Genomic DNA, 22649 nt, shown 5'->3' on the forward strand with positions numbered 1-22649 from the left:
GATTATTCAAAAATAACTAACAATAACCATACGCTTCACATAAAGTACGCCTCAGGATACGTTCGAACGCCACATACGCATTGAAATTTATTCACTAGAACCGAACTGACCCGTATCAACAAGTCCGCTGTGCTAACCAGCCGCGACTTACCTTGCAGCCGGATCCGGGCGTCGGCTTTCCCCAAAGCGTTGATGCTAGAGCACGCGTACGCTCCGAAGTCGGACTTTTGCAGGTTTTTTACCGTCAAATTAAGCTGCCAGGTGAAGAGATTCAGTTTTTCCTCGCTGATAATGTACTTTTCCCCTTCGTAGAGCTTGATTCCTGTGAAGCAAGAAAAGAAAAAAAGGCACACCATTAAGTGGACGACGACGACGGCGAAGCGAAACATGCATGCTCATGGTTCGCATTGGACCGAAATCGCCTGTAACAAATTAATCTTGGAAACAGTAGGAAGGCAAGAAACCGGTCCTAGGCAAGCAGGTTGACTGGCTTTGGTCTGGAGATCCCTTTCTCAGCCACGACGAAAATTGTGCGCCATAAAATAGCTCTCAACAACAGACGTTCATTCCGATTATAGTTGTACGAATGTGACTTCTTGCTCTGGCCTCTGAGTATCTCGGAACTGAGCCGAAGTAGAAACGATGGGTATAAAAAGCTTTCGTAACTACACTACAGCAGCCAATTTTGCGAATAAAACATAAGTAAGGTCTCTGTGTTGTTCTGATGTTGTTCATATGGCATGTCCTGTAAATCAACTTGAAAAGGAAACGTAAACGGGTGAAACAATCGCACACAAAACCTGTGCTCAAGAAAATCTTTCAAAAATTGCAAAGAAAAATAAATCAAAATAACATTGTACAATCCCATTGAATGGCTTGTGTAATTGAACTGTAAAATCGACAACAGCTGCCGCAACCGAATTGTACGGCCGTGCAAGATGAAACGCATAAGCCCGATTCCACTGATGTACCCGACAATTTTCCGACTTGCCGCCGTTGTCGTGGTAATGAAAGTTCAGCAGGTTTCCTGTACGATTATCTTCTCACAAACAGAGATAAATAGAAGATGCCAAAGGTGGTGGCAGAATGTCGGCTGCTAGTACCTACTTACCGTCGTTTTTGTACCACCCGTTGAGCGGCGTCGGGAAAGATTCCACAATACACTGCAGCATGACGTGACTTTCGACTGGAGCTGCCACCAGCTGATTACCGGCTTTCACGCTGGGCGAAACTGTGGAATCGGGGGTACAAATATTAAAAGGAAGCGGTTAGATGCAGGAAATACAGCTAGAACTGCATGGAATGATCTATTGTTTAAATTATTTTATTAGTTTAGGATGTTTCATGTTATCAACTAACTATCATGTTAACACTAACAAATATCATGCGCAAAATGTAAAATTATTTGATACTTTGGAAGAAACAGAAATTTTAAAGTTTCTCTCCACAGTCAGTCTCCAATTATGTCGACCAATTTCGTGGCAGTTAGCTAGCTATATGTCAAGAAGAATGATTTTCAGTTCTTCAGCTGGCTAATAGAATAACAATGTTAGTGCTTGCCCCTTTCTCTGTCCGTAACAGTGTGTTCATCATTCATGAACAACAGGGTCAGTCACCACTAATTTGAAGCAAGCAACTGGTTCAAAAGAATTCTTTCCGTCCCAGTTTCTCGTTCGCAAGAATGAACCAGTGCATTTCTGGTATTTCTGCTGTAGGATACTTTCTCAACTGACCTTTTTTACTCCACCAGTGTAGAATGGTAAAGTGAAAGCGATAAATCATGGCAACGACACTAGCAAAATTGAAAACCATGACAAATGATGGATAGAAGAAACATTCAACCATTTTTTTCGCCCTCCAAGCAAGAATGTATTAGTCATCAAATTATACTTACAATTGACTTGCACGTCGTATCGCTTGCTCACCGAGGGAGGCACACCGTTGGAGGCAATGCACAAATACCCTCCCATGTCGGTTCGCTGCACCTGGTTCAGAACTAGCCGTTCTCCTTCGACAAGCTTCACCACTGCAAAAATTGAGGTGTGAGATTCATTCAGTATTAATTAACACCTTCTCTTAACCTCAGGTCAAATGACTGACTGAGACCTTACCTTGTTTCTCTCGACCATCGGATCGCAGAACGATGTCCTTACCGCCCTCCCGACGCCATTGGACATTCGGTAGCGGTACACCGACCGCTTGACACAATAGTTGTATATTGCCACCCTCATTGGCGATGCCTTCCTCCAGAGAAGCACTGTTCGGATCGTTGCTGTTTAGAATGTCCGGAGGAACTACCACGTCCAGATGTCCAGACTGGAAACGGAAGAGATGAAGATGGAATGTTGTGTATCAGTTACGCATAGGTGAATATGGAATTCGAACTACTCGATTTATCAATTAATTATATGCTTATATGTGTACTATGTCTTTTTTTAAAAAAGAGCAAAATATCGGTTACACAATTCTTTGATTTTTCAAATCAATATTCAACGCATGCATTTCACACACGAGTAAACGCTCTTGCTACCCATGTGAATTATTTCCGCCATAAAATATCCATCCTAGGTCCGACTGACAAAGTGTCCGAGGGCACATGCTATGAATATCTAAAATCGCCCTACATATTTTTGAACCGAATAGCTGCAACGCTAGTGAAAGAATCATCCCTGCCCGGATTCGGATACGGACGGATCGCCCAGTTTACCCACCTGATGCCGCATCGGATCTGTGTTGACTTGGCACATGTAGCTTCCGGAGTCGTTGAGCTGCACGTGCGAAATGTGCAGCTTCCAGGTGTTGTGCCCGTTGTGCGTAACCGACAGGCGCGGATTCACCGCCACCATATGGGTGTGGATGGCCAGAATCGCCTTCGAGTCGGACTTTATCCATGCCACCTGTGAATGGAAGCAGAAAAATAACCGTTATGGTAATAATATATGCACTGAAAAAAAATAGTACAATAACGATAGAACAGATTGATTTGAGAATTAATGTAGGGGAACCGATCCTATATTCATCTCAACGCCTACATTCATCTCATCGCTCTTATTTGACCAATTTACCGTCAAATTTGACTATATTTTCAAAATAAAATTAAGTTAAATTTTACCTCTCAATTTAGTCGAGTACTCAGACGTTTAAATCTAAAAAAAATAGGCAAATATGACGATAATTTGGACGAATAAGAACGATGAGATTAATGTAGGTATTGAAATCATTTAATATTTATATATAATTTGCAGGAAATCGATTGAAAACAAACCGACTTTTAAGCAATAAATTTCGTCCCCTTCTCGTTAATAGTTTTTCAATTTACATCCCACTGTGGCAGGCTAGAAAAACGCGTAGTTCAATAATCAATTGATAAATACTTTTCAACAGTTAAGCAGAATCGGCAAAGTGATCCAGATTAAGTTTAAAGATCACATTGCATGTACAAAGAAAAACTAAATTTATTAGTAAACTCAAAACAACGAACAGATTATCCGAAAAGAAAAACAATTTGGAAATTATTTTAGACTGCATCTCGAAAGTCAATTATTAATTTAAACTTCAGTTCATCGAAAATAAATCAATCAGGAACTAAAATGTTCCGTGCCATTGAAATCTTTTAATACAGAATATGACATGATGCTGAGCGATTCGGAAAAATACAACCTTAAAGAAAAACATTTTTTTTAATCAATTAGCATTTATTTGACATATTTATGTTTTACAGAGCCAATTATTTCTAGTGTCTTACTTTATAAAGTATCTTATAAACTAAGAGCAATATTTTTATCCTCGCTGCCGACTACGAGCTAAAATTAAATCTAATTAAATCATGTCAACATGTTGTTTCTGATCAGTGGTTCTATGTTTTTGTCCGTTGGTGTTCAGGCCATATGGTGTGTGTCTCTGAGCCACGATGTCACGGAAGGCCTCGGGTTCTCGGTCCTGACGGATTCGTGTGGGGCTCAGATGATAATTCCAATATCGAGGACCAACGTGTTCTTGTCTTTTTGTTGAATGTAGACGGAAACGAGTGGGACTAGACTGGGGCATGGGTGGATTTCAGGAAAACGTATATGAGGGACATGTAGGGTAAGTCGCGGCTCGCCAAGACATCACGAACAGGAATAGCTGGCAGTCTACCTCCAGCCCGAAGGGAATCTATCAATTTAGACTTGGCATCACGATGTACAGGACACGACCAAACAATATGCTTTATGTCGTGATAACCTTCACCACAGGCACAGATACCGCTTTCGCTGAGTGCAATACGACGGAGATGCGCGTCAAATTTATAGTGATTAGACATAAGCCGAGACATCATGCAAATGAAATCTCGACCTACATCCAACCCCTTGAACCACGGGTTCATCGATACCTTGGGTATAATCAGTGGTGCGCACCGCTAACCGAAAATTTAGCGACGCTAATCGCTAAGCCGCTAACCGAAAAATTTAGCTCGATAATCGCTAAACGCTAAACCCACATTAGCGGAACTTTCGCTAATCGCTAATCGCTAATTTATTAATATGTTAAAAGTCATATCACTATTTTTATTGCTCGTGTTTTGTGAGATTTGGACCACTTTGATCTTTTGTGGTAAAACAAACGAGAACAAATACTGTTTAGAGCTATTAACAATAAGAGGTTAACAAAACGGTGTTCATACTTGATTTTGTAAGAACAAGGAGTAACATAAGTAATTCAACTTGGATTAAAAATAGATACTTTTAGGAATAGTAAAGCGGGCAATACATGCAGTTTGCAAGGATGCGAAAATGAACGGGAATAGAAGATGTGACTTTTAGGCTTAGAAAAAAAATTTTCCCTCGTCCAGACCCGTCTGGAAAAAAAAATTTCTAAGCCTAAAAGTCACATCTTCTATTCCCGTTCATTTTCGCATCCTTGCAAACTGCATACATTGCCCGCTTTACTAAACTTAAGATGTAAGTCATATGACAAAAAATGAAATTAGTTCGTAAAGTACTTTTACTGACTCGAAAAAGTAGAACTTAAGTTGTCATAATTTCAAACGCATTGCAATTCACAAAAGCTTGGTGTGCCGAAAATTCAATCTAGACCTTGAGCTTGTTCTTGAAAATGCTCCTGTGGCTTGTAGGATAACTGGACTCCATTCTAGAGTAAAAAGACTGACTTGCACTTGTGTCGTAAGGAGTGGAACTCTAGACAATTGAAACAATTGAACGTTGTTTGAATGAAACATACGTTCGAAAAGTAACTTTCGCAGTAAAGTATGTTCATCTTTCGAAGTAATTTACGTACGCCATCAGCATTTCACTGTTTTTCTTAGAAGTTCTATTGTCGCTTCTCTACAAAATTTAGCGAATAAGCGATTAGCGTTTCGAAGGCCAAAATTTTAGCGACGCTAACAGTTTCGCTAACCAGCTCAAAAATTAGCGAAATCGCTAGACAGCTAACTGAATATTAGCGTCGCTAATTAGCGATTAGCGAATTAGCGGAATGGTGCCCACCACTGGGTATAATGGAATGTAACCACCTTCCCAGTTCCCCTTTGGTCCAATAATATTGCCAACTGATGATCGCATTTTGACGTACAAATGCGAAAAATTCATTAAAAGCAATTGGTCTTTCATAAATTTCACCGTATGTTGCGCCCACCTTAGCCAAATTGTCCGCTTTCTCATTGCCCGGTTTCGAGCAGTGAGAAGGGACCAACACTAAGGTAATCTGAAACGATTTTTCGGATAAAGCACTCAGATGTTCCCGTATTTTCCCCAAGAAATACGGAGAGTGTTCAACATCCTTCATCGAACGGAGAGCCTCAATAGAACTGAGACTGTCCGTAAAGATGAAGTAATGGTCCGTGGGCATTTTTTGGATAATCCCTAGGGTATATTGAATTGCAGCTAATTCTGCGACGTAAACAGAAGCAGGATTATCGAGCTTATGGTAGACGGTTAAATTGTTATTGAAGATACCGAAGCCAGTCGACCCATCGAGAAGTGATCCATCAGTGTAGAACATATTATCGCAGTTGATGTTTTGATATTTATTATTAAAAACTTTGGGGATTTACTGCACGCGTAAATGATCAGGGATTCCACGAGTTTCTTCTATCATGGAAGTGTCGAATAACACAGTGAGATCAGAAGTATTAGATAAGCTGACACGATTTGGAATATACGAGGAAGGATTAATATTCTGGGACATGTGATTGAAATACAATGTCATGAAACGGGTTTTGGAATTTAATTCAACTAGCCTTCAAAATTTTCAATCACAGGACGGTTCAAAACCTCACATTTGATAAGAATACGAGAAGATAGACTCCAAAAGCGGTCTTTTAACGGAAGAACCCCAGCCAGAGCTTCCAAACTCATCGTATGGGTAGACTGCATGCAACCCACGGCGATACGCAAACAACGATATTGTATTCGCTCCAGTTTGATCAAATGTGTGTTTGCTGCGGAGCGGAAGCAGAAACACCCGTACTCAATTACAGACAATATCGTTGTTTGGTAAAGCCTTATGAGGTCTCCTGGGCGGGGTCCCCACCACGATCCGGTTATTGTACGAAGAAAATTCATTCTTTGTTAGGAGATCGCAGTAAGCTACGAAAGCGAACGGACGCGAAAAGCTTTCGTGTCGTAATTTTCAGAGTTTCAATTGTGTATTGTGAAAATATACAATATTTATACAACTGGAATCACTCATACGAATACGAACTGGAGTTACTCATAGGAATTGGTTAACTGATCCCGTTGTTGCTGCCCTGGAGTCAAACAACTGGTGTTCAAGGTCTTTTGTTACTTTTCATAGCTGGCAGTTGACGCATCGTTTTAATATTGGAGTGCTGTGCTCCGGTGAATACTCGCTGCAACGAGGTTAGGGAGGCCGAAAGTAAAGGAGAATCATTGGTTTGCCTCGGTGTGCTTGGAACAGCTAAGTAGTTTTTTTTTTGTTTTTTCTTTTTTTTATTTATTCTTCTATTCTGGTGTGAGTTTTTTCTAACTTTGGTGGACGATCCACGCGATAGAGGTGGACGTGGCACAGTGTTCGGAAAAAACTAAAATCAGGGTCAAATTAATAACTCCTAGGGGTTGCTTCCTAGATTAACGATATCTTCGCGAGTGTTGATCCTGAAACTATTGGCTATCGTTTGGGGCTGGCTATGTAGTTCAAAATTTCACCGATAGGGCGGCGCTGTCGCCAATTGCTAAAAGAAGCAAAAATAATATAATTATAACCCGAACATTTTGATGCATTTTCACGTGGCTTAAATCTTGTAGAAATGATTTCCTACTCGATGAATTATATTGAAGATATTACTTTTTTCCTACTATATGCAGTTCCAGACCACTGTGCGTGGGCTTAAACCCACCCAATAGGGCGGATTTGGGTACTGAGGGCTCAAGATATTTTTGAGGGGCCCTCTTTTCTTGAAAACATTGAGGTGGCAAGATTTTGAATTTTGATATGACTTTACGCTTTGCAGGAAGCTGACTAGTAAAAAAAAGGTCTTTTCACTCTGTCTCCACGTTTGGCCCAGGACTGGGAGAGGCCCTCGTATCGAAGGCCCCCATTTGACCCCCCTTTTTCTAATTTAACGTTAGAGTGGTTGAAGGATATTGGTTGTGTATATTCAATCTACATTTTAATTTTTTTTATAGTATAACAAGCATGCTGCATTTTAGCAAACCGATGTACTCTACTTAAAGTTGCAGTCAGTTTTAATCATTTCAGTAATTTGTGGACACTAGATTTTGGAGATCCTTCTGAAATAAAATACGAGTTAGTAATGATCATTCTTTTTCCTTTTACAATAACAAGAAACATTACCTTAATTATTATTTACTAATCCATATTCCTTTCAGAGAGCGAGTAATGGCGCTATAACCATAAGCTAAAAATGCTAGGACTAGAGTTAGCACTCAAGTTTCAACCGTAACAGTTGAAGCGAGTTAAGGCGCCATATCCTTGGTTTTGAAACCCGAACATAAGGAGGAAATACCTATGTTCCATCCTAGGAGATTGGTCAACAAAGGAGTGTACTTTCTTAGCGTTGTCACTCCCAACGAATTATATGACTTCTTATATCTAAGAACGGGGACAATCCGTACCAACCGTTCCGTATGTTGGTACGGATTATCCCCGTTCTTAGATTACATTGTATTATATTGCGCTACACAGTAGTCCTGGCCGTTGACAAGAAAAATGTAAGGAAATCATTTTTTTTTTTTAAATGGTGGATATCATTTTCCAGGATCCTTTCAAGTACTGGCTGTGTTAGTGTAGACTAGACTAGACTAGACTAGACTAGACTAGAAGAAAATTCACTCTTTGTTGGCATTTTTTCATCAGATACCTAATGAGACAACCCCAGGTGCCTTTTGAGTCGAACCAGACACCAAGATATTTGTGTACCAAAACCTGAGAAATCGTTTTACCCATTAATTGTGTTTGAAGCTGAGCAGTTTCATGCTTCCTAGAAAAAACTACTATCTCAGTCTTCTTCGGAGAGAATTCGATACCTAGCTGTAGAGCCCAAGCACACAAATTGTCCAAGGTATCATGCAATGGTCCTTGCAGATCGGCAGCTTTGGCTTCTGTAACAGAGACCACGCTGTCGTCAGCAAGTTGTCTTATCGTGCATGAATTTGCCAGACATTCGTCGATGTCATTCACATAAAAATTGTAAAGAAGGGGGCTTAAGCATGAGCCCTGAGGAATACCCATGTAGCTGATGCGAAAAGTTACCAAATCGCCATGCGTAAAATGCTTGTGCTTTTCGGACAACAAATTGTGCAAAAAATTGTTTAAAATTGGAGAAAATCCTTGTCGGTGAAGTTCACCCGAAAGAATGTCAATAGAAACGGAATCAAAAGCTCCCTTAATGTCCAAGAACGCAGACGCCATTTCATCTTTGCGAGCATACGCCAGCTGAATATCTGTAGAAAGCAACGCAAGACAATCATTCGTCCCTTTGGCACGGGGCGGAAGCCAAACTGAGTATCTGACAGTAGACCATTTGATTCGACCCAGTGGTCTAAGCGACGGAGTATCATTTTTTCCATCAATTTCCGGATACAGGATAGCATTGCAATCGGCCTATAAGAGTTGTAATCAGAAGCTGGTTTCCCTGGTTTTTGGACGGCGATCACCTTCACTTGCCTCCAATCCTGCGGTACAATGTTTTGCTCCAGGAACTTATTGAACAAGTTCAACAAGCGCCTCTTGGCATTGCCGGGTAGATTCTTCAACAAGTTGAATTTGATTCTATCTAACCCAGGCGCGTTATTCTAGGACAGGAGGGCAACTGAGAATTCTGCCATCGTAAAAGGTGATTCTATCGCGTCGTGGCCCGGAGACGTATCGCGAACAAAGTTTTGCGCAGGAACAGAGCCCGGACATTCTTTCCTGGCAAAATCAAATATCCACCGACTTGAAGACTCCTCGCTTTCGTTGACCGTTAAACGATTTCGCATTCTTCGGGCTGTGTTCCAAAGAGTGCTAATCGATGTCTCCTTCGATGTTTCGTTTACGAACCGACGCCAATATCCGCGTTTCTTCGCTCGGACCAAGCTTTTAAACTTGGTGTCGAGCTCCGTATACCGTATATATTCCTTGGCATCACCTGTATCCCGAAAAGCTAAATACGCGTCGGATCTCTTCGTGTAGACATCAGAGCACTCTTTGTCCCACCACGGAGTGGGAGGCCGTTCTTTGATCGTTACGCCGGGATATATCTTCGTTAGGGCTAGCAACGTGGCGTCGAAAATTAAACCCGCAAGGAGGTTGTATTCTTCAAGCGGTGGATGATTTTGATGTTGAATTGACCCAACAGCTTCTGAAACCATCCTCTCGTACAACTTCCAATCGATATTCCGTGTGACTCATACGGAATATCAACTGGCCGCATGCGAGTTGACCCGTTAGTAATCGAAATAAGAATAGGCAAATGGTCACTACCGTGGGGATCGAGGATTACCTTCCATGCGCAATCCAACCGTAGCGAAGTCGAACATAAGGAGAGATCCAAAGCGCTTGGGCATGGAAGTTGAGATCAGTTTTTAAAGTAAGCCAAGTTTCACAAAGGGAAAATGCATCGCATCTGTTTTTATTTATCAAAACTTTAAACTAATCAATTTTTGGTAAAATACTTCTGCAATTCCACTGTAAGACCGAGATAGAATCCTTCATATACGCAGTTGAATTAGGTATCGAAGGATACAATCGCTGCCAGGAGGGGCCATTTTGCAGTCAACTGCTTCAGAAATGATCTAACTGTTGGGAGGAATGCTGTAAGAAAAATTTTAATTGGATCGGGTACATTGAGAGTTTTGAAGATCCAGTCCACAATGTCAGAAAAATTCACCAATCCAGCATTTGATTCATCAACTGGATGTGCAAGAGGAACAACTGGGGTTTTAGATGTTCCTGGGAGTACTGGATACTCCTTCTGGGACTTCAAATTTCCAAGCCCAGGAGGAGTTTGCTTCGGTTTTTCCGCAGCACTTTTAGTTTTGGTTGTACTTTCCTTTCCACTTTGGGAAATCCTAAAACCTTTTCTGGGAAGTTTAGGTGTGGAAAGATTTTTTCTCTTTCTAGACTCCCCAGGATTGGCATTAGGTGTCAGAGTCGGTTTCATCTGAAGACAAGAGATCAGAGGGGTTCGCTGTTTTGGTAGAAGTGGTCGTGGTCTCTTTGAGCATATCAGCGTAAGAGCGCTTTGAACGCTCTTTAAGAGACCGTTTTATTTGTCCTTGCGTTGTATGTACACCGCGCACGTGGAGAGCTCATGCTGATTCTCCCCACAGTGGATGCATTTTTCAGCATTTCCCTTGCAAGAATCCTCAGCATGGTTTTCCCCTCATCTACCGCACCGTGCCTTATTGCAGCAGTAGGCGGCTGTGTGACCTAACTGCTTGCAATTGGTGCAGTTCATTACACGGGGCACATACAGCCGCACAGGCAGACGAACTTGGTGAATTGAAACGTGGGTAGGAAACGCGGATCCGGCGAATGTGACACGATACGAGTCTGACGGGGTATACGTTTTCTTACCTCCTACGAGTGATACTGACCGCAGTTGTTTTACATCAAGTACTTTTACCTCAGGTAGGCTGCTGTTCTTGAAACAGCCCACAGCATCCTTCAAGAGGCACTCGACGGACAGACTTGAATCGGTCACAACACCGTCGATCTCCACATCTCGCGCGGGAACGTACACGCGATACTCCCTCGTAAAGAGCTCCGAACAAGCTACATCATTGGCCTGTTCCAAGTCATTCGCCACGACACGGAGCTTGTTTTGCCTGACTTTCAAAATTTCAGTCACTGCATTGAAATGTGACGTCAGGTCCTTCGAAATTTGAATTATATTCAGTGATTTCGCCTTTGGTCCTGCTTTCGGGCGGAAATACACTATCAAAGGGCCTGTCTTTTGGTGCGGGTAAAGCCTAACACGTGGAGAAGGTGAAGAATTTGCGGAGAAAGAGGAGGCAGGAGGGACAGGGTCAGGAGGACTCGGAGACGGAGGATCGGAGGATGGGGTATCCACATCCTTTGCGCTTAAGTTAGCGCACTGGCACACTGGACAAGAAACACGTACCTCTTCTTCTTTGTTTTGAAGTTTTTGTTGTCTTCAACAGCAAAATCACCGAATCCTACAGTGCTGGAGCGAGCAGTTCGCAGCGACACAGGTATACAATAGGATGACCTTCGAAGCGGAATATCTTATTATCTGCAGCAGCACAGCACCAGGCAAGCTATGCCTTTTCTTTGTTGTTTTGTTCACACGCGGTGTAAAGCGAGAAGATCACAAAACGCGTCCGTTATCGCCGAACGTTCGGGACAGAATGAAGAAAAACAATTCGATAATGTTTTTTAAGTGCAGGAAAGTTACTTGGTTCATAGAATCAGATGATGGATGATTTTCTAGAAGACTTTGATAGATATAAGTTTCCAATGGTAATTCTTCTAAACAGTGATTTTATATTTCCAGAAAAAATGTACACTGTGAGACAAAAAGATTTATTTTTAGAAAAAAAAAACATAAAATTATAAATATAAATTAAATATTTCAAAGCTTATCACAAAAGCTTACACCGTTGGGCATCCTAACAAAAAAGTTATTGAAAAATAGTTTTTTGTACTTGGAGAAATGAACAATTCAAAAATTAAAATTTGTCAAAATAAAAAAAAAATCTTTTTCATTTTATTTCACAGTGTATATATTTATAATCCCCCAGCAGATCTCTAGGTACCATGAAAATATTTTATTGAGCGTCTAAGTAGAATGATATACGAAATCAGAAAAAAGAATTATGTGTTTCCATTAAACTCTACTAGAAATTTGAGACGTAGGTAAATATTGAAAATATTACTAGTCCGTACAAATACGTATTTCGAATAGTACTTATATTCATCACCAGTGCTTATTGTATATTTTTTCTGGAAGGACAGAATAACTGTTCTGGCTTTATTTTTTTTTCTTGAAATCTTTTTTTGGTTCTCATTTATCCAAGAATCGGACAGCCATCATTTTGTAGTTTTTATGAGCAAAAAATTAATTTTTAAAAAGCAAGTTTTATTTTAAATAACTAGCTGTCTCGGCCACCTATTGTTTTCTTTATTTAAATGATTCAAAACACTCTAGCACTGCAGGAGGTATGCTGGAAGGGGACGATAGTGCGTACGTACAGGGATGGTCACACCATCTACCAGAGTTGTGAAAACAAACATGAGCTGGGAACAGCTTATAGTGATGGAAGAGATGCAGAAGAGGGTGATCGGGTGGTGGCCAACCAGCCCTAGAGGTTGAGGATCAACAGCCGTTTCTTCAACATTAGTATTATCAACGTGCATAGCCCACACCTTGGAAGTACCGATGACGACAACGACGAATTCTACGCGCAGCTGGAGAGTGAATATGACCGCTGCCCAAAACATGATGTCAAGATCATCATCGGGGATTACAACGCTCAGGTTGGCCAGGAGGAGGAGTACAGACCGGTGCACACTGTCTCCAAAGCTGCAAAAACGTGATCGAAATTATTTTGACCCAAAAAACTTGATTTTGGAGCCATACTGTCTTCAGTAAAGTTGTTCCATTAATAATTCTCTATGTTATAGAAGTTACAGTTTTGTGATAATCCACTTAACAGTGAAAAGCAAATTTCATTTTTTTCATTTTTGCATATGAAAATTCATCGTGTTCGACAAAGTTGTAGCACATTTAATAAGAAACAATTTTGTCAAAGATACCATACTTCCATCTGTCTATTTTCATGGACTTATGTGAAGTTTTCTACAGATTGCCACTTAAAATCAATTCTTTGAATATAACTTTTAGCAGTGATTTTCTACAACTTTTCAATGTTTTATAATATTGTTTCCTATAACAAAACAAACAATTTCTTCGAAGAAAGTTTATTTTTATCTCACATATTTTTTTTTAATTATTGACGATTTCTACTTAAATAAAGCACTAATTCACATTAATTACTTTTTACTCAAAAAAAATGGTTTTGGAGCCATAGTGTCTTCAGCAAAGTTGTTATGTTAATTATTCTTCATTTTATGAAGGTTAGAATTTTTAATCTACCCAAAAGAGGGAACGAATTTTATTTTTCTCAACAACTTTGTCGAAGACACCATACTGCTATCTGCCAATTTAAACGAACTATTGTGAAGTTTCCTCTAGAATATCCCTAAAAATCATTTTTTTGATATAACTTTTTATAGTGAAGTTCCAAAATTTTTCAAGTTCTACAATGTTTTCCAGTACAATAAAACACACGAGTTCACCGAAGGAAGCTTATTTTTATCTCTTATAATTATAAAGTCCATTATAAAGTCCATTTAGTTATTAAAGATTTCTATTAAAACAGTGCACCAATTTACTTACAGATATAAACACAGGAGACAGCTAGAGACAAATGCTTATATCTGGATTAAATAATGTTTTAATTATACTTTAATATAGAAATGGTTTAGTCTGCAGATATTTGCAGATTTTAAAGATATCTGTTAGTAAAATAATGCATTATTTTAATAAAAATCGTCAATAACCAGAGAAATATGTGAGATAAAAATAAACTTTCTTCACAGACATTGCTTGTTTTTCTATAGCAAACAACATTGTAGAACATTGAAAAATTGTAGAAAATCACTACTAAAAGTTATGTTGAAAAACTGATTGTTAGTGGCAATTTGTAGTAAACTTCACATAAGTCCATTTAAATAGAAAAATAGAAGTATAGTGTCTTTGACAAAGTTATTTCTTATGAAATGTGCTACAACTTTGCCGAACACGATGAGTTTTTATATGCAAAAATGAAAACAGTGAAATTCGCTTTTCACTGTTAAGTGGATTAATCACAAAACTGTAACTTCTATAATATGAAGAATAATTAATGGAACAACTTTACTGAAGACACTGTGTTTCTAAAATCAAGTTTTTTAGGTCAAAATAATTTCGATCACGTTTTGGAAACAGTGTGCGGTGATTGGACGATTCAGTGCACACCAGCTGACGAATGAAAATGGCCTCAGACTAATCGACTTTGCCACCTCCAAGAGCATGGCCGTGCGTAGCACCTTCTTCCAGCATAGCCTCCATCATAGCCTCACCTGGAGATCACCGAATAGAACAGAAACACAAATCGACCACGTTTTGATAGATGGTCGGCACTTCTCGGACATTATCGACGTCAGATCACATCATACCTAGTGATGGTTAAGATATGCCAAAAACTATCCTTTGTGAATAATATACGGTACCGTCTCCCGCCACGGTATAATCTCGCGCGACTGAAGCAACACGACATCGCAACACAGTACGTGTCATCGCTCGAAGCTGCACTGCCAGAAGAGAGAGAGCTTGAAGAATCCTCTCTAGGGAATCGCTGGAATGCCGTGAAAACAGCTATCAGCAGTGCTGCGGAGGAAGTCCTGGGACACGTGCAACTGAAGCGACATAACGAGTGGTTTGACGAAGAATGTCGGCAGATTTTGGACGATAAGAACGCAGCGCGGGCAACAATGCTGCCTAGAGCCACCCGTCAGAATGTGGAGCGATATAGACTGAAACGGAGGCAGCAAGTCCAACTCTTCAAGGAAAAAAAGCGTCGATAGGTGGAAGCAGCATTACAATGAACACCTGGATGGCGTGCAAGCAGGAGACCACAACAGGAGCGGAGAAGACGTGCTCGGTGCAACGAACGACGAAGATGTGCCACCCCCAACAATAAGCGAAGTTAAGGATGCGATCCGGCAGCTCAACAACAACAAAGCGGCCGGAAAAGACGGCATCGGAGCTGAGCTTATTAAGATGGGCCCCGACAAACTGGCTAGCTCGCTGCATCGGCTGATCGTCGAGATCTAGGAAACAGAACAGCTACCGGAGGAGTGGAAAGAAGGGGTTATCTGCCCCATATACAAAAAGGGCGACAAACTAGACTGCGAGAACTATCGAGCGATCACAGTCCTGAATGCCGCCTACAAGTGTTTTCCCAGGTCATCCTCCAACGCCTGTCACCATTAGCCAGCAGGTTTGTAGGAAGCTACCAGGCCGGCTTCATAGAAGGACGGTCTACGACTGACCAAATCTTTACACTGCGGCAGGTCCTCCAAAAGTGCCGTGAGTTTAGAGACCCTACACACCATCTTTTCGTCGATTTTAAAGCCGCATACGATACAATAAACCAACAAGAGCTATGGAAAATTCTCGACGAAAACGGCTTCCCGGGGAAGCTGACAAGACTGATTAAGGCTACGATGGAGGATGTGAAGTGTTGTGTGAGAATTTCGGGTGGAACGTCGGACCCATTCGAGTCTCACAGGGGGCTCCGACAAGGTGATGGTCTCTCCTGCTTATTGTTTAACGTCGCGCTAGAGGGTGTTATGAGACGAGCGGGGTTTGACATGCGGGGCACGATTTTCAACAGATCAGGTCAATTTATTTGCTTTGCGGATGACGTGGATATTGTCGGCAGAAAATTCGAGACGGTGACAGACCAGTATACCCGACTGAAACGAAAAGCAGATAGGATCGGACTGAAGATTAATACGTCGTTTTTTTTCCCGTGTACTCCGTGTACTTGTACATCGCGTTTGTTTACGGTGCTAAGAATTAGCTATTTTTCGAGTGTTATATTGTTTGCAAGCCGTTGAAGTGTTTCTCCAAACGGCAATATTGTGATTCGTGTCTGTTTGATCGACTCGAAGTGCCTTGCTAAGACAATCCAAGTGTGTTTTGCCGGTTTTTAGTTTCGGTGAAAGTGCAGTGCATTGTTTGTATTTTCGCTTCTCGCACTACCGTCACGCTCAATTTTTTCGACTGAAGCGACATCTTGTGGTTTTTTTCGAAAACTGAAATATACAGCACGGACACACACCTCATATAAAACGGACCATGGATTCAAACTGCTACCAGTGCTCTAAGCCGATCAAAACTATTGAGGTGATCCAATGTAATGGTTTTTGTCATCAATCTGCGCATTTAAAATGCGTTGGTCTGAAAAGACCTCAAGTCGACTTCGTGAATGAGCAAAATAATATCTTGTGGTTTTGTGACCACTGTATTGCTCAATTGGAGTACATAAAACAAAATCCCATGAAAACGACCCAGGATGTTGTAGCAGTTGTTTCGGATGCCGTTCGCGAGTCACTGTGTGAATTAAAGATAGAGCTTCAAGAAACCAAAGAGCTAAGACATTAGTCGACAAACATCAGTCCAATGATTCCGCCGCTTTGGGACGCACTCGCACTACTTGGCCAAGCATTAAGCGCACTCGTGATACGACACCTAAATCTCGCCCTGATTTGAAGCTTGTTGGAGGAACAAAATCGGTCGATATGGGAAGCACAATAGTAGCAACTGTTGCAAAACCAGCCGAAAAATTCTGGCTTTATTTCTCCAGAATTGCTCGTCATGTTTCAGAAGCAGATATTTCCGAGCTAGTAAAACAATGCTTGGAAACTCAACAGCCAGTCGATGTTCGGAAGCTTGTGCGTAAAGATGCTGATTTGAATCAGTATGCTTTCATTTCATTCAAAGTAGGAATAGAAAAGGAGTTGAAAGATAGAGCACTTGACCCATCTGTTTGGCCGAAAGGAATTTTCTTCAGAGAATTTGAAAATTTGAAAGCTGAGCGGGATTTTTGGGGACCTGCGAAAATTCCACGAATCGACGTTGGGACCCCCGGGATCGATGCAGTTTCAACGCAACATTAAATTCCTTCTTCCACCGAGAACTGACGACAACGGAACGCACGCCATATCGCATGATGGAAGCCTCTGAGCCACCCGACACAGTCGACAACTATCGTTCTTCTTCGTCTTCAGCAGTCTGTTCCGGCCATCCAAGTCGTTCCGTTCCTGTGTTCGGAGTTGGTGAAGAGGCTATCCAACTTGCTCGCTTAGGCAAGTATGATTTTATTAGAGCTTCTTCGTGTCCTTAATTTCATCCAATTTGCAGTGTTGCTTCATCCCTTAATTCGCGATTTACGGAGACCGAAACAGTGCCATGTGATAAAATTTCCAGTACCATGTCATCAAGATTATGTTCATCCGCCTTGTCTACTTCTGCCTATCGGATACTGGGACGCAACGAAGTTAGCATTATGGAAACCCCCAAGCCCTCCTCCACTGTCGAGCCGCTGCCGCCAGCGATCATCAGCCGTCCCGGTCCAGTGCGTGGGTGTGGTGAAGGGGTTCTCCAACTCGCTGTAAACGGCAAGTACCCGTTTAGTTTGAACGCTTTCACCGCTGACGAAACTTCCGCTTCTAGGACTGCTGTGATTGGTAATATAAAAATTTACTACCAGAACGTGAGGGGATTACGAACAAAAATAGATGATCTGTTCCTGGCGACGCTTGACTCGGAACACGATGTTATTGTTTTGTCCGAGACATGGCTGAACAGTGAAATAAACTCAGTGCAGCTATTTGGAACACAATATAATGTATACCGCACTGATCGTGATGCAGCTAGATCTGGAAAAATGCGAGGTGGTGGTGTCCTTATTGCTGTATCAAACCGATTTGCATCCAGGCGCAATTTGTGTACTCATGACGAATTTGAACAGCTTTGGGTGAATATTAACTGTCGGGGCAGCAGCATTTGCATTGGCGTCATATATCTTTCTCCCGATTACTCCAATGATTCTATTACCGTGCAAAAACATATAGACTCCGCACTTGAAATTTCGTGCTCGCTCCAGCCGCATGCAACTCATTTGCTCTTTGGAGACTACAATCAGCCTGGTATTACCTGGACACGTACAAGCTCGGGCTATGCTATTCCAAACATTTCCGAGTCTACGTTTTCTTGAACTGCTTCTGCTCTTCTGGATGGTATGTCGCTGCTGAATATGTTACAGATGTGCACTGTCACTAACGATAGGAATCGAACGTTAGATCTCTTATTCGTCAATGAGGAATCGGCACCGGATTGCACTGTCGTTGAAGCTTGTGAGCCTCTACTAGAAATGGATTCGCATCACCCTCCTCTATTGGTCACTCAAGCATTTCCGCAACCAGTTGATTTTGATGATACGCCCGAAGATAGGGAATTTAATTTTGTCAAAGCAGATTTTATTGCACTAATGGATTCGTTACAAGCAATCAACTGGGAAACGGCACTAAATCATGCTATGGATGTTAATCTTGCTGTAGAAAGACTCTCAACTATTATACTTCAGCTGTTCAGTCTTCACGTTCCAGCTCCTCGTCCCAGACCGAAACCACCCTGGTCTAATCAGCGGTTGAAAAAACTAAAACGTTTGAGAGCAAAAGCACTTCGCAGATACACACATCAACGGAATCCCTTGACAAAGCGAGACTTCACCCAGGCCAGTAATAACTACAGAGCATATAACCGTATCCTTTATTCACAGCATATCCTACGTGTACAGTCAAACCTCAGAAGAAACCCCAAAGGTTTCTGGGCTTTTGTGAATGAAAAACGTAAGGAAAGCGGACTCCCTTCGCAAATGTTTTTAGAAGGAGAAGTTGCAAACACTCGCGATGGCATCTGCAACCTGTTTGCCAAGCACTTCTCTAGTGCATTCAACGCATCCCCTGCTAGCGCTGTACAGGTAGAAAATGCTCTTCAAAACGTTCCAAACAATGTAATGAATCTAGGCAATGTTCGATTCATCGACGATGATATCATGCTTGCAATAAAGAAATTAAAGTCATCTATGATACCTGGTCCAGACGGAATTCCTGCCAGTGTATTTAAAAAATGTGCTACTGCCCTTTGTGCTCCATTAAAATTAATATTTAACCAGTCGCTGGCGCAAGGAGTATTTCCAGAGCGCTGGAAAAAATCAACAATGTTCCCAGTTTTCAAAAAAGGGGATAAACAAAATACAGCTAACTATCGCGGGATAACTTCATTATGCGCTGGGTCCAAACTTTTTGAAGTATTAGTAGGAGGCGTCCTGCTTCGCGAAAGCAAAGCGTACATCTCGGTAGACCAACACGGTTTCTTTCCTGGAAGATCTACAACAACGAATCTGCTACAGTTCTGTTCTCATTGCATCAAACATTTGGAAGATGGTGCTCAGGTAGACTCTATTTACACGGATCTCAAAGCAGCATTCGATCGCGTGGATCACAACATCTTGTTGGCGAAAGTTGAGCAGCTGGGTGCAACATCGAATCTGGTCGGCTGGCTTCAATCTTACTTAGTTGGTCGTACTCTGTCTGTGAAACTAGGAAACAGCGAGTCATACAGTTTTGTAAATTTGTCGGGCGTGCCTCAAGGAAGCAACCTTGGACCGCTGCTATTTTCCTTGTTCTTCAACGATGTTTGTTTTGTCATTCCGCCAGGATGTAAATTAATCTACGCCGATGATTTGAAGATTTTCCTCGTCGTAAGATCTACAGCTGACTGTGAGGAACTACAGCAGTATATTGATGCTTTCTATAACTGGTGCATACGCAATTGCCTGACAGTTAGTATCTCCAAATGCTCTGCGATTTCATTCACCCGTAGAAAAAAAACCAATCCTGTGGAGTTACACAATCTCTGGTCAGCCGCTTGAAAGAGTCACTGTAGTTAAGGATCTTGGTATGCTCTTAGATTCTCAAATGTCCTTTAGAGATCACTACACGAGCATAATTGCACAAGCGAATAGGAACCTAGGGTTTATAATTCGAATCGCCAAAGAATTTTCAGACCCATATTGCCTGCGTTCATTATATTTTTCCCTGGTGTGGTCGGTGCTAGAAACATCTGCTGTTGTTTGGTGCCCCAATGCGAAGATTTGGAAAAACAGAATTGAGTCAGTGCAAAGCCGGTTCATCCGTTATGCACTACGTACTCTACCATGGAGTAACCCGAGTGAGCTTCCTCCATACATTGATCGCTGCCGTTTACTGGATATGGACACTTTAGCAAAAAGGAGAAATATATCGAGAGCTGTTTTTGTGGGAAAACTTTTCGCTGGACAAATTGATGCCCCGGCCATTCTCTCTCAACTCAACATCTATGTGCCTGCGAGAAGCCTGAGATCATGGAACTTTCTACGACTTGACTACCAACGTACTAACTACGGCCAGAACGAACCTTTAAGGGCGATGTGTGACGTATTCAATAGATTTTTTGACTATTTTGACTTCAATGTAACCATAGACGTTTTCAAGAATAGGTTAAGACGACTCATGTAGTGCATAAGATAGTTTAAAAATGTTTCATGTGCTTGTTAGATAGTTTGTATTGCTGGAAATCTGTTTGTTAATGTTGCACTTTGTTCTTTGTTTGTTATCGTTAGTGTATCAACATTTCATTAAGACCACAGCGGGTCAGATGGAAATAAATAAATAATAACAATAATAATAAAAAAAAACTAAGTATATGCTTGCAGGTGGGTCCGAGCACGACAAGGCACGCCTAGGCATTACGGTAACAATCGACGGGGATGATTTCGAGGTGGTCGACGAGTTTGTGTACCTCGGCTCTCTGGTAACTGAGAAAAACGATACCAGCCGGGAGATAAGAAGACGTATTATCGATGGAAGTCGTGCCTACTGTGGGCTCTATAAAAAACTACGGTCGCAAAATCTGAGTCTTCGCACCAAGTGTATCCTGTACAAAACGCTAATAAGACCGGTCGTTCTCTACGGGCATGAGACGTGGACAATGCTCGAGGAGGACTTGCGAGCACTCGGAGTTTTTGAACGTCGGGTGCTAAGAACCATCTTTTGCGGTGTGCAGGAGAACGGAGTGTGGAGACGTAGGATGAACCACGAACTTGGGCGCCTCTACGGTGAACCCAGTATTCAGAAAGTGGCTAAAGCTGGAAGGATACGCTGGGCAGGGCATGTAGCTAGAATGCCGGATAGCTACCCTGCATAATTGGTGTTCGCTTCGAATCCGGCGGGAACGAGAAGGCGAGGGGCGCAACGAGCGAGATGGGTGGACCAGATGGAGCACGATCTGCAGAGTACCGGGTGCCCGCGGAACAGGAGACAGGTAGCCATGGACCGAGTGAATTGGCGGAACCACGTTATGCAGGCCATGTCTTAGGACGTACGGCCATCTAAGTAAGTAAGTAAGATACCACAAAAATCCACGTAAAATGGCTCCACAATCCTTTCGCATGCCTTGCCATGAAAAAATAAATCAAGTATTTTTTTATGCGAAGTCGCCAAGTCACTTTCAATTAAGTTGATATTTTAAGCTTTTTATAATATATATATTGTATGTATAACATGTATTACGGTACAATTTACTGACAATATCGCACGCTAGCCTGGGGGCTAATGCGGTCTGGATCACCTAGATTAGTTGAGAGAATTCGTTATCGATATTGTTTTCGGCACATTTTGCATGTTGTAGGATAAGTACAACGATACACCGTGCCCCAGAGCTGAGTCGAGAAAAATTCCAGCTCGAAAAGTTCCTCGACCTGATCGGGAATCGAACCCGATATCACAACCGTGTGGGAGAGCTAGCCGACCGACATCGCTAACCACAGAACAACGGGGACCACACACAATTTACTGACATAAATTGTATATTAGTGTCAACATAACTTGAAAACAACTTAATATCACTTTAAAATAAAAAAAATGGATTATGTGCATGACACTATATAGGATTTTTATTCCAACTCCTATCTATCTTGGCATGATGCAAAGAAAAATTAAATATGTCAGAAGATTACTAAATCGGTTTACACAAATTTGTTCGTAGCCACTAAATTCACTCAACACAATGAAAACCTTATAACTTGATTTTTATGTTCTATACTTTCAGTGTTTTTTCAAACTCGCTATGGGCAGTGTACATAATTTTTAATTCATTGGAGTTCGATCATCCCGACAATGTATATTAGAGTGTTTTAATAACTAATTAGACTTTCCGCTGTGATAAGATTAGTTGGGACAATACTCTTCGCTAACCCTTTAGAAGTATAGAATCATGTCATTACAGCTTGGCGAAAAAAAAGTTTCACAAGGCCACAGTCACCGATAAAGAATTCATTTTTACAATTTCGATTTCATGCTACTGACGGCAACACAAAATGCTGCAAAACACCGAAACGAACTTTTTACCCCCTGTTCGATGCCACCGTCTGGGTCAAGTCCTGCAACGGTCACGAGAATACTTCAATTCACCATCGCATAAAAGACAAAAAAAATCATGGCAAATCAAA

At 41.4% G+C, this 22649-nt stretch overlaps 1 protein-coding gene across 3 annotated transcripts in view; it reads right to left on the reverse strand.

The window, feature by feature from the left end:
* The window catches only part of LOC129732813 (protein amalgam), a 318420-nt gene that overhangs the window by 39013 nt on the left and 256758 nt on the right, over window positions 1–22649 (reverse strand). For all 3 annotated transcript variants that reach the window (XM_055694085.1, XM_055694087.1, XM_055694088.1), the window contains 5 exons: window positions 2712–2897; window positions 2112–2316; window positions 1895–2026; window positions 1112–1231; window positions 152–322 (listed from right to left, as the gene is read on the reverse strand). In XM_055694085.1, the coding sequence (XP_055550060.1) occupies window positions 152–322; window positions 1112–1231; window positions 1895–2026; window positions 2112–2316; window positions 2712–2897 (814 nt within the window). The remainder of the gene's footprint in view (window positions 1–151; window positions 323–1111; window positions 1232–1894; window positions 2027–2111; window positions 2317–2711; window positions 2898–22649) is intronic.

Source organism: Wyeomyia smithii, chromosome 3, assembly GCF_029784165.1.
Source record: "Wyeomyia smithii strain HCP4-BCI-WySm-NY-G18 chromosome 3, ASM2978416v1, whole genome shotgun sequence".
NCBI classification, from domain to species: Eukaryota; Metazoa; Arthropoda; class Insecta; order Diptera; family Culicidae; genus Wyeomyia; species Wyeomyia smithii.